This window comes from Perna viridis, chromosome 8 (genome assembly GCF_037379345.1).
Source record: "Perna viridis isolate PV_CMFRI_1.1 ecotype Kerala chromosome 8, ASM3737934v1, whole genome shotgun sequence".
Taxonomy (NCBI): domain Eukaryota; kingdom Metazoa; phylum Mollusca; class Bivalvia; order Mytilida; family Mytilidae; genus Perna; species Perna viridis.
The window spans coordinates 36,332,156-36,346,179 of NC_142452.1; the positions used below are offsets into that span (position 1 = coordinate 36,332,156).

Sequence of the window (14,024 nt, forward strand, 5' to 3'; positions counted from 1 at the left end):
ATTTTAGTAGTAATTTACGAATACATATTAACGTGTTTCATGAGGAAGTCTACTTTAAACGTGTTCATTGATATTTTAATTCAAAAAGGTATTTTTTTAAGTAAAATGAAACAAGCACATTGTAACAAGTTATGTTTTACTTATTTTTATTCAAATAAATTAACGCCAAACCGAATGTAGAATGCAAAATGTATTCTTATTGTATTGATAATGAAATTAATGACTAATTAACGTTCGGAATTTCACCCACAATGACGTGTTAGAGGTTAAACATTTTCGGAAAAGTTTGCCAAAATTTGATGATTGCACAAATGGAACACCTAATTGAAATTAGATCATCACAACATTTCTCCCGAATCAGTCTACCATATGATGGTTACATTTGTACCAATATATTTGAAAAATTCCTTAAGTGGAATACACAATTTACATTTACAAAAATAAGTAAACAACTCCCTGCTCGAAAATCGTTTTTGTTGATGTTTTTATAGACATATTTCAAGTAGTTTCATGTGTATGATTATAAGATATTTACTAACATAAATCCTATATAATTTTTTTTTAAATTATATATAAAACATTTTAAGCCAGTATTTCGAACTTCGATGATACCACCAAATAGTAATTGAAAAGAATATATAATTCAAATCAGTTAAAACAAATGTAAATAAGTAAGTTTTATTTTACTTATTGGACGTATAGGGATATTATATTATTTCATATAAAACAAATTTGGCATTATTATGTCATCTTATAGATATAAGAATCAGAACAATGATTCTTTTTTTTTCATATAAATAGACAAAGTTTCTTCCTTGTATAATTACGAATTTGGATGTCAATTTCCTTGTTCCAGTTATTACTATACATACAGAAAATTATCGATCAGGGCAAAATTGTTTGACGTATTAAAAGTGAAACATTTTAACTTTTTCAGAGAAGAATTATCATGCCTTTCATTTTATCATTGTTGTTTGACGTTATGATCAAAGGTAGATAATTGATTACTCTCACTGTTTTTTACTTTTATTTAACCGCTATGTGTTGAGTTGTGGAAAACTTTGTTTATAGATTATGGAAACGCATATGGTACACCCATTGTAAGGATACTTTGTGGCAAATAAGTCAGAATGATAAGTTATATTGTGTGTTATAAGCTGGAATCGAATCACTATGTAAAATATAACATCTCGGAATGATGTAGAAAAAATGAATTACAATATCGACATGTTGAATTCAACTTGTTTATTTATTATATCAACCGGTGTATATATGATGATAAATTGTCATGTTGAAATCAACATGTCGACATCTTGTTTTTATGTCATTACATTTAGATGAGCAAGTAGACATTGTAAATTCAATTTTTGCTTTATTATTCCGACATGTTGATTTCAACATGATGATATATCACAAGATGAACAATTTGACGTTATATGTTGACATCATCAATAAACAAGTTGAATTCAACATGTCGACATTTTACTAACATGTCATTACATTATTATTAGCAAGTCGATATTGATAACTTGATTCAAACTTATAACGCAACAACAAAACTTATTATTCTGACATATTTGCCACAAAGTATCCTTACAAGGGGTGTACCATATGCGTTTCCATAATAGATGTATGATTTCTGAATATTATTTATGATGATTTTCAGCACAATTTTGTTCATAAATTCCTTAATGATAAGAATCCAGATAAATTGAAAACAATGTTATTACGTAAGTGACGACAACATTATTTCATATTCAGCAAAGACGTAGTGTCTGAGGATAAATGCGCTTTAGTTTTTAAACTTTGAAAAAATATCCAAACGTTATGAAGGATTAACCATAAGTAGAAAAAATATTATTCTTTGTCTTTGTAAAATGTATATTATTCAATCGTTGTTCGTTTTGTAGACGGTACCTGATCACCTCATTATGAAACAAAAACTGCTTAACATAACGCACTAATGTCTCATTTGTTTCTGCCTGCACATTAGATTGTTAAAATAGCAAAACACGTGGTTTTTTTTTTAAACATGTTACATTAAGTTTAAATTCTGTTTATGTCGGTTCTTTTTTGTATTGATCACAATGTTGATTTCGTTAGCTTTGCATTAATTTCAAATTATCTACTTATAGTTGACGGGAGGTATTTGTATTTGACAAAACAAAAAATGAACTGGTATGAAAGTTTTTATCGCTGCAAATTGGTTGGCCAAGATATTGAACAGAATGGTACCTACAAAGGATGGGCAGGGGCAATATATCTTAATACGAATTGGATGACCTTTGAAGGTATAATGAGTCAAGCAACTTCTTTAACTTTGTTTCTGTACTGTTCCTTCGATTAAATTTGTTATTATTATTACATATTGTAGAATGTTAGAAGTTAAATGACTGACTTTTACACATTTTACTTTTTTTTTTAAAAATTGGCAGCACAGTAAGATGTCTAATCATGTTTTAAAGATATGAAATAAACATTAGGCAACAAACTTGTGAATGAGGTGATTTTCTAAAACTCTGAAAGATTAATACTGCAAAGTGTTTTTTTGGAGGTAGACATAGAGTAAGGAACACAACTCTTACATATCTTTGGAACGTTTGCATTCAACATTTTACATCAATCTCATGTAAGCATCATAGTAACTTGGACTTATTCCATTCTGTTTCAATGGAAAGCATGAAAGTCTTTGGTGAAATTGAATATGATACAAACATCACTGAGTTTAAGAGTTATGTTCTTTACTTCAGGTCTACCTCTTTAAATTAATAATTATCAAATTAAAACGACATAAGCCACAATAAAAAAAATATCGACCTGTTGTGAATACAAAAAAACTCATTTATTCAAGGGGTCATAGTTTACCTTTCCTCGTTTGTCTAACGCGGACTTCACTTTTGATGAGAAACTCGGCGATTGTTTCCAGAAGAGCAGAGGACGCTTACCCTGCCGGTGCACCTGGTCCATCCTCCCGGTTTTTAGTGGAGTCCGAATTGCTCATTTCCTTTTTTCAATGTTTATGTATGATTTTAGTTACTTTATGTTCTTTGTTGTATATGTCTGTTTTCCATGTCTGGTCTTTTTTCCTGGATCACATTCTTTTGATTACCGCTTTAACCTGCGTTCCCTTGATTACGAATGACTTGGAAGTCCGAACAAAAGATGCTATTTAAAGTTTTAAATGGACGTTGATGTTCCTGCCACTATATTACATCTAGAATTTAACACTGCTAAAAGTTGAAATTATCAATATGTAGAAAACAAATGCAACTAAACTTCGAGTCATTTTTGTACATTGTTATTTCATCTAAAATTCAAATAAAAACAAGTTAAAGTTGCATATATATATATATATAATTAGTAAATGCAAGCATTATCACATGACTATTTAATACTTTTTAAATTGCAGGTTGCTATCAGGTTTATTATCATGTTACTTCAAAACACAAAACATTTGACAGGTCTATGGATGCAAAGACAGCTTGTTCAAATATCTGCAAAGAATATGAGCTTTTTGCATATAAGGTATGCACACGCAACAGATTCAAATTACGTTCATGCTTTGACATATCTTGAATGTTAAAACGTACTTGATCAGTCTAACAAAATGCTTGTAAGATGCAAATACAAAAATATCAATCATACATATTGCAAATTTGGATATACTTTATACGGGTTTCAAGGAGCAACCTCTTATCAGAACCCAATATAGAGGAACACATGTATCTCAACTGTCACACACAAGAAGGGAAACATCAGACTCCATATGATTAGGTTTTTTCCGGTCAAAATGTTCCTAAAATATTCTATATCGTACTACATACAACAATCCCCTTGTTGTTTAAGTTTGAAATAGTTCCATATAAAATGGAACTGATGACATGACCAGAAATATATTTGATCCGGAATACAAAATGTACATATTGATCATCAATTGTCGAGGACAAAAAAGAAAAATTATTAATGACTGCAGTTTTGATTATATGGCTTGCAAGATATGATGGACAGAATGACTCTTAAGATTGATGAAAAATTATTGTGAAAACATGAAAAAAAAGTGTGTATGCTGTATATTAAATATCTAAGTGTAACAGAAGGTATTCCTCTTTACAGAACAAAAACTTAAGGGGGGTCATTCAATCTTTTGGGATCCTATTTCTTAATAACCCAGAACATTTCCGAAGCTGGTGTATCGTTACAGTAAATAGTGAGCTGGTTGATCAAATATGTATGTCCTAATTAACCTTAACCTTCTACTGTATTAAAGGACGTCTTTAACTTTAACAGTATTTTATACTTGCAGGAAAATAAATGTGTATGTTACAATACACATGGAAACAATAAAAAAATTCCTGTAAATACATGTAAAGACAAATGTGTGTGTACAAATTCTCTTTACCATACAGTGCACAGACATTTAAAAGGTTAGATAACAGATAAATAAGGAATTTGTTCAAGGCATTTGAATAAATAATATCAATGCATGTTAAAATTTATTATATTATTAATAAAATTGACATTCAAGTTACATGCAAATCGTTTGTTAAAGTTCGAAAACGGCGTTTGGCTTATTTAGAAACTGTGAATTGGATTGTAAAATCAGAACGTTTTAACGTTTAATGAAATGAGTGTCGTGTTTTTATCATATGCATGTGTGCGAATCAGGTCCCTAGCATTCAGCAGTTTATCATGGTCCGATTTGATGCGGTGTTTTATTCAATTCCCGTTTTTTTTTTTTTTTTTAAGAGCAAATCACAAATTAATTGAAGCATGATATATCTGATTGAAAAGTAACAATGAATTACAGTCTAAAGGTGTATGTAATCAGAAAAAAAGTTGTTTAGCTTATTGGTATACACTTGATCTCATGGTTGAATATGGAATTTTATTTATTTATTTATTTTTTATTTTTTTTTTTATTTATTTATTTTTATTTTTTTGGATACATTTTAAGGAAAGAATAAGCCTGTTCGGGATATGGACCAACAATTGGCATGCTCAACTAAATTCCCAAATGATACAGATACAAGTATGATAGTGCTATCAGCTGTTAGTTGCGATGACTGCAACAAATATAAAGGTAAGTTGAAGAATGATAGATTTATACTTTTGTTTTGAATTAAAGTGGGTAGTTGTGTCAAAGTAAAGAATGTAGGGAAAAACGTATCAAGCAAATACAAACAAGCAGTAATAAAAATTGACGTGACAGGGTTGCAGCAGGCCCTGACGAAATCCGAATCCTGTTAATTATACACATAAAAAGGACGAAACCATGTACCTAGTATCCACAATGTACTGTAAAATGAATGAATAATTAGCCGATACTATTGTGTTTATTATCTAATAAGGGTCTTTTATCTTTACCATCATCAAAATTGAAGACAAAATAACACATTTAGAAATTAAATAGTCTACTGAAATTTCCTCTTCTTTTGCGCCCTTTTCATACGTTAATTCCAAATTTAACGACAGTAGTAACCTCAATACAAAATATATGACAAACGAGACAAATTTGATTTTAAAATTTTAAATTTCCCTTCTTGTGCTGTAATGTAGCACCTTCCCCCGCATATGGTGTTTTTACTATATGAGTTAAGGTAAACCAGACCTAGTAGCCAATATTTTGACTTCTTAATACGCCAACGTGTCATTATGGACTGCATCCTGAAGCATTGCTATAAAAATACGGCTCATTAGCTGCCTTAAACTTTTTTACCCCAGTTCTAGATCTTATTAAGATGTATTTTGTTTATTACACATTCATTACAGATGATGGATTTATAAAAGATCAACAAAGCTGATTATTATCTTGGGTAATTCCTACTCTGACTTGTGGCGACTTTTTCCTGACCGCTTATATTCTACTTTAAAGAATGATAATTAACTTTAATGGAACCAGGAGGTTTAGCGCTCTATTGACAATCGGAATTAACACGTCAGGACTATTGTCATTCCTTTCAACTCTCGGGTCTTATCTTGAAATTGCAATTTTGACTATCCATTTTACGTTTGTCTATAATGCATCAGTTTTATAATATTGAAAATAATTAAGTTTGAATTAACAAGCACTACAATTGTCTAAACACACTACGTTTTTGTAGAAATTTTCCAATTTATATTAGTTAATATGGATGAATTCAAATGTTATTTAGAAAAGTGTACCATGATCTTTAGAAAGAAATATTTACAGTGGACTAGCACTTTTGCGCACGGCAAATTGAATAGTAAGTTGATTTTTTTTTGTTTCAAAATACTACAAAAAATTGTATAGTTAAATTACTACAGATTGTTCTTTGAAGAACACAAACATGACATGTAAAAGAAGGAAGTAAAAATATTTTTGAAGTGTCTAATTCTTATTCTAAACTTTATATACAAAGTAGAGACGCACAATGTAATTGTAAAATGTTAAATGTTTAAACAAATGTGAATACATGAAACACAGACGATCTACATACACAATGTAGTGATCCGAATAAAAGGATTAGACATAAAAACGTAAGACAAAAGAAACAAGAAGTAATACAAATGAAAGAAAAACGAAAGCTGTTACAATATGAACTTCCAAAACAGAAACCGGGAGGGAGTGGCTACAGGTGCCCCGGAAGGTCAAAAATGTCCTGCTTCTCCAGTAATGAAATAATAACCTGCAATTTGATCAACAAAAATCTAAAAAATAACTATTGACTCGCCTTTTGAATGTGTGACTTGAACTTTGTTGGTAAAGTAGATTTGTTTGTCAAATTGATTATCACCGGAAATTGTCAATTCGGCAATTCAAACATTGTCTTGCTAAATTGTGATATAAATATTGGTGTTGAAAAAAACAACATATAGTAATAAATACGTATTTTTCTTGAATAAAATACTCATATGTGACCTAGTAATTTAAAAAAAAATATCTAAGATGCTATGGCCATGATTTGTTACAGTACTTGTTTATACTTTAACTATTTTCACATTTAGGTACAATATCAGGAATGAAAAATTTGAACTGTCTACAAGTGCGAATAAACGGCAACAAAATACATAAAATGAGAGAACAGAATTGCGGAGTTCGTAGATATGGTATTTGTGAAGAAAATAGCTCTGGTATGCCTTCTTACTACTAAAACAATTGTATTATTGCTTAGTACAAAATAAATTGACTGTGAAGCCTTTTTTGAAGTTAGGAAACATGTTGAAACAACTTTGTAATAATCATTTTGTTCAAAACCTATGCTTACAAATAACCTTAAAGTTTAATAAAACACGTTTCCAAATTTTGTATCATCCATGAAAATATAACTATTTCATTTTCTTTCAGGCAACACAACAATCTCAGTCACTTCTGTTGTTCAATCAACTGGAACATCAACGTACACAACAATGGACGAGTCAGATGCAGATGTCACAACTAATGCTCTGCTTCGTCAATCAACATTTTTTAAAACAACTTTTGTTCAAACAGAATCTAGTGAAAAGTGTGAGTTTTTTCTTCTCCAAATGTATGTTATCTAAGAAAATTATATTATTGCTTAGTACAAAGTATAATGACTGTGAAGCATTTTCTGAAGTTAGAAAAAATGTTGAAACAACTTTATATTCATCATTTTGTTCAAACCTATGCTTAACAAATAACCTAAAAGTGGTATCATCCATGAAAATATAACTATAACTGGATCGAAAGAAACGTTATCATAGCATAAAATTTGATTGGTCGAGATCAAAGACATGTCTACAAGCTTGTATTTATACAGTGATATTCAATCCAATATATTGTAAAACTTTTGATGCTAAATTATTTATTTTCTTAATAAGGAGAAAATCTTGATAATCAAATACAACGACATTATTGTCGACCACCCTCAAAACATCACAAAAAACATTATATTGCTTTAGATTTCTTATCAAAAAACTTTGTTTGTTTTCCAATACATTCACGCGATTTAATTAATTAATGAAGATCAGTTAATATCTTACAAGTCTTTAAAATATGTAGCAGTGGAGCTGTCTTCCGGATTTTTTTTTCGTGGTTATCCCGCCCTCGTCATTTATTGTGTAAACTGAAACATTCCTTAAAAACATAATATTTCCGTATAATGATCGAGTTTCAGTCCCATTGAATGCAACCCCTGCCAAACGTATACGAAAACCCATGAATTAGCATCATTGTATTATACTCTAAATTCACTCAAAAACGTACCGCGTATCAACTGATAAAAATATTCTCCACTTTTATAAATGCTTTTAAGCACGCCAAAATCATGTATATAGAATGTTATTTATTGAATTTGATGAATTCGATGACAAACAGAAGTAATTAAAGGATTCATATAAGTAAACGAAACCATCAAATCTCAATCGAGTTATTCATTATCAATTAAAGTAAAAAAAGAAAAAAAAAGAAAACAAACTCAAAGAGATGACCAGATGACCTTATCTAATACGGTACACAATAGGTCATCTTGCATTTTTTGTAAAATAAAACAATAAAAATGTATACCATTCGCGTCTACTATTTAACATATAAGTATAGAGTTATTTGTTCTGAAAAAAAAAATGGTCTGCTGAAAAAATGCAAATCCTTTCTGCATAGAGTAATTAAGTACGCGTCTTTCAGGCTTCAACTCCTTTGTTTTTTTTATGAATATTTCAGGGATAACATAGTTGTTGATGTGAATCATGGTCAGGGAAACTCAAACTTTGTATCAAGTAGTTTAATAATTATCTTACTGTGAACAAAATGACACTGATAAAATATTTAGAAACTTTGCCTTATCTATCGACTGTGCTTCTTTTGATGATTTTTTTATGATAAATCTTACAGTAACGCAGAAAAAGGAACATTTATTTGACTTCTGTTTGAATATATAATGAAAAGTTAAGATTTGTCCTAATGCAGTGTAACATTGCATACACATGCTCTAGTCACACTTTGCATTGACATCTCTTTGCAATGCACTGTATCGAAGGTCATAATTTCTAATTGAGAATATATGCTTTCATAAATTTCGTGCTTCATATCATGAGGTTAGATTGTAGCTGACACATTTGCATGTTTCTACTTAATATATTCGCACTGTATTTTGCCATATTGATGTCAAAGTTGATATGAATGCTGAAACATTTGATGGAAAGGATTATTTCCTCTCCATATTTGATACTTTATTTCATGTTTGTGAGGAGGTAAGCTGCAATAGAAAATGAATACTGATGCAACCAAATCAAAGTGCTGTTCAGAAAGACTATGCCTGTTTTATGTCGAAACCTCTGATTACTGGGTACTTCTTTAAAAATTTACCACGGGATATTTTTGAGCTAGCATGTAAATTACCTATGATTGACAATAGCTAATTATTGTGTGGACTGTATTCAACAAGCATAAATACAACATAAGTATAACTTATTATGTTGTAAGCTGTAAACCAATGACGAGGTGAGATGATATGTATAAGCAGACAAGTCGACAATTTTCTGTGCATACTGCAGGATCTGTTTTCATTCACATATTCTGCGGCTTCATGGCTTACATACTATTCCATGTTCTATTTAATCACTAGAAAAAAACATGGGGAAATGGGAGTCTTTGATATCTGTTAGTTGATTCAAATGTATATATACTGCCACTCCTGTTTACCAAATGTTTTCAGGACAGCAATCCGACTGTGCCCTATGAGGCTTCCTGCTCCTATGTAAGACATCAATAAAACTCACTGGATCTGCTCTTTTAAAGTTGTATCACTCTACACGAATGGTTTGAAATATCTTGACATGCCTCATACAACATTTGTCAGTTTTATAAACCGTTATGTCACACTGTGCAATCATCAAAATCAAAATATTCAAAAAACCATAAAAACAAACTCGGGTAAAAAATGAAGAAATTTTAAGAATGGGCATTAACAATTAACCTCTAATTTCTTGAAGCATCAAATGTTTTGCTTATTGATATTCGAGTGAAGAGTGAAAAGATATATGAACTACGTCGGCATTCATGCATTTATACTTCCAATAAAAAATAACGGCTTGCGCGACATGCTATTATCTGCTTAGTGAGGTTGTCAGTGGCCATCGGCCTTATTTCTTGCGTTGGTTTAGGTTGCGACAAAGATATTCGTAGTTGTATGATTGTCTAACCAAAAGGGGACCAACTTAAAAAAAATAGAGAGCACGCGCACAATTACCAACCAGTAAACATTTACGCACTTTATAAAAAATCAAGGTAGGTACATTAAGAACCTTGAAATCCCTTGTTCGGTACTCGCCTATTTGGAGAATCAATTTAAAATTCAAATTGATTCCTAAAGGAAAACAAGAGAGTATTGAATGATTAAATGTATCGAGCAAATTAGCTTAACTTTGAAAAGGAAAACACTATAATTAGTCTGCATTCATAACGATGAAACGACTAAATATGTTATAACTTGTTTACTTTCACATTCTATGTATGATATTTGAGTAAAATCATATCTGCAAGATTGCTATTGACATGATGAACATACATGTAGTTTCAGAGAAAACAAGTGAAGTAATGTTGATGGAAAATACAGACGAATTATATTCAACATCATTGTCAAATAGTTCACCAACCAGCAGGATTTCGCCAATGCATTTACACAGAACATTAAGCATACAGTATCAAACAGCAACGTTTATATCTGAAAATATCCAATCATCTTCTTCATCAAACGTGTGGTTGAATGATTCAAGAACTACCAATGCTATTACGAGTGACACCAGTGATGAATTTGCTCCAACGTTTATTGGTGGGTGCTTCATGATAATGACTATCACTTTCAACCTTAAAGACGAAATCGCTTTGAAAAGCAATTATAATATTAAAGATACCAAATAAATCGGTTACACAAAAAATACTTCACATTAGCGTGTTATGAACATGTATTACGACATAAACACCTTGTTAAAGTTAGTAAAAGGCAGATACATAATTAAAATAATGCCAGACAAAAATGACTAATTTCACAACTCTTACTTGGATACATTCAATTTTACTGACAACAAACTTTGCTGCGCACGTTTGTCCGACATTTTCAGCCAATTAATTGTACGTATGTGTAAGACATACTTAAGTCAATAAGTAATTTTCCTTTTTCGTGTTAGTTTCAATCCCATAAAAATAATTAGTTTTTGATCTTGTCGAAAAGTATCTCAATAGCGCATCCTTGTCATTCTGTATGAAAGAAACATCATGAAGATGAAATAACATTTCAGTTGCTGCAGCCTGTGGAGTATTTCTTATTGTTATATGTTCATCAGTAGTTTGTTTCAAGAAAAGGTAATAGTTGAACCTTTCTATGTTTTAATACATTTTACGTATTTCGATCTTATACTTTTTAAGTCAATAGGTGATAACCATATAAAAATGTAATGAAGGAAACTCCAAATTGTTGATACAACCTGTTTTATTCATTTTCAATATTTGAACTCAGTTTGGTAATAATTTCAATTTCTCTGTATCATGATTATTAAACTAGAATATCGCTTTAATCAAACTTTCAGCCGCAGTTGCAACTTGTCATCCATACTTTGCTTTCAAATTTATTTATAACTTCTGTGGCTTGTTTTATTGAAAGTGATGAAATTTATTGCAGACAGAATGGTGCCATGTTAGAGTCTAACTATTGCACAGTTCCCCAAAACCAAGCAGCAGAAGTACAATATATTAATCAGGAATTACATATTTATTCAGATCTAGCAGAAGATACTTATGTTTCCGTTTTATAAAGAAACTATTCTGGCCAATCATTGGTCAATCCAACAGTTTTTTTTACATACTACCTGCGTCGCTAAATACAAATAATTACCATAACGTATATGTTTTATATCTTTATGTATGTGTTATTTATTCATTCACGAAGCTGAACTATGTGCTCTAAAACCAGTGTTGTGAGGTCACCCGATTGCTTAACACAACTTTCGTGGTATATACAAATCACTCCGTCTGTCTGTCTGTCTCTCCGTCTCTCTGTCCACATTTCATCTAACCGATACTTCTACTAGACCACTCGGAGGTTTTGATGAAACTTTATAGGAAGGTTGGATAATATTCACAAACAGGTATAGTTATTGTTCTATTGTTCTAACCAACTCGAGAGGTTTTGATAAAACTAAGTAGGAAGGTTGGGCATCATATGCAGAGGTGCATGATGGATTCAAAAGACTGTTGGGATAATCAAAATTAATCATATGTTGATGCACATTTGGGAATATGATTGATGTCGAAGAACAGCAAAGGGTAAAATATTTTATGCATTCAAAGCGAGGGTGGGGTGCTTTGTTGTAAGCTTGCGCATAGTATTTGTATTTGATATCCATGCGTTGATACTGAAACCAAATATCGACAAGGAAAAATAAAACGTGCACAATGAGACAATTCATTTAAATTAAAATCCAAGTACATGGTCTGAACGTGAAAACAGAAAACAAAGACGATTAACATAACAATGAAGTAAACTGATTAAAATGGATTGCATATAAATACTGATAATAAGGAAAACAAGAAGTAACATGAACATTTATGGAATCAAAGGAAAATTTAGTGATAACCCGCAACGTAATGTTGAAAAACGGGATAGCAAAATGTGCGAAATGGACAAACTCAAAAAGAACATTTCAATTCCATCTGTATTTTATTATACTAATTTACTGTGCAAAGTTTCAAAGAGTAAACAAGGGAATCAAGGTTATAGCGGTAATCAAAATAATGTAATCCAGGGACAAAGACCAGACATGGAAACCAGAGATACACAACAAAGAACATAAAGTTACTAAAATCATACATACAAAGTAACAAAAGTAAATAAGCAACTCGGACTCCACTAAAAACTGGGAGCAGGGTAAGAGTCCTCTGCTTTTCTAGAAACACCCGCCGAGTTGCACATACATAGTCAAGTCCGGGGTGGACAAACGAGGAAAGGAAAACTATGACCCCTTGAATAAATCAGTTTTCATGGTGCTGATGGATACACCATAACGATCCACAAGTTCATGATGACGACCATAAAACTTCTGTACTGATGACTTCAATCTTGCAGCAACATAACCCTGTTCCAGAAGCTTATTTGTTAAAGTTCTAGCGCGATACAAAAAGTTTGCGTAGTTTTGGCAAGCTGTAGCAAAACGTATGAGTTGTGATATGAAACGAAATAAATCGACAAGAAAGTAGTGAAAGTGCAGAGGCGCTGTTGTCTAATAATACTTCGATTGATACGATTTTATTTTTTTTCTTTTTTACAGTGTGTGCCCTTGTTTCATGTTTGACCTTTGTCTCTGGATTACATTCTTTTGCTAGAATCTTGATTCTTTGATTACTCTTTAATAATAATTTAGATATTATTGGCAGTAAAGAAACGTAATAAGTTTTACCATTCGCAGATATCAGTGCACCATAAACAAAGAATGAGCTCGGTCCATCATAGGCATAACCTAAACTCAAAATTACAAAATGTAAAGGTACATGTTAGGAATAATTTCAAGGACGTAAATTAAACGAATGATAATAGTGAAGAACAGGCAAGAAACTCATATTGTGTATTTAAGTACATTTTACACTCTATTTACCAAGAATTTTATTAACTGATTCGTTCGATTGATTTATGCTTTTGATGTGTCAGTGGTAATGTTGAACGTGGGTTGCGTTCTTTGGGTGAAAATATCCAGCAGACGATCGAAAAATATCCCCAAAACCTCTGCCGATACGGAGTCGGACCTAAATTTAAGAAAGTAATAATTTTGTTCAGTCCTAGACATAGAAAAAAGAATAGAAGAATAATATCCCCGCCCCACAATTTAAAATTTGGCTACCACAAGACAATGATTTAGCGCATATTTCCTATTCGAACACACACCTTGTATAGCTATAGTCAATTGATTTGGTACCTTACAATATATTAGAAGCTCACTGTTTGGTTCTATGCTCAGTTTCTTGTGGATTTATACACAAATTTCCTGCTCTCCAATTGTAAAATCAGAAAAAAAAACATCATTGTATGGTTGCTACGCCAATATTCAACAAATATTCA

At 31.2% G+C, this 14,024-nt stretch overlaps 1 protein-coding gene across 1 annotated transcript; it reads left to right on the plus strand.

The window, feature by feature from the left end:
- Positions 1-2,002: 2,002 nt before the first annotated feature.
- LOC148610359 (uncharacterized) lies at positions 2,003-12,008 on the plus strand. The gene is made up of 10 exons (XM_088540956.1): positions 2,003-2,291; positions 3,410-3,525; positions 4,304-4,424; positions 4,955-5,080; positions 6,153-6,224; positions 6,967-7,092; positions 7,307-7,465; positions 10,491-10,748; positions 11,215-11,278; positions 11,595-12,008. The coding sequence occupies exons 1-10, from the start codon at positions 2,060-2,062 to the stop codon at positions 11,725-11,727; spliced, it is 1,407 nt and encodes a 468-aa protein (XP_088397082.1). The 5' UTR covers positions 2,003-2,059; the 3' UTR covers positions 11,728-12,008.
- The last annotated feature ends 2,016 nt before the right edge of the window (positions 12,009-14,024 follow it).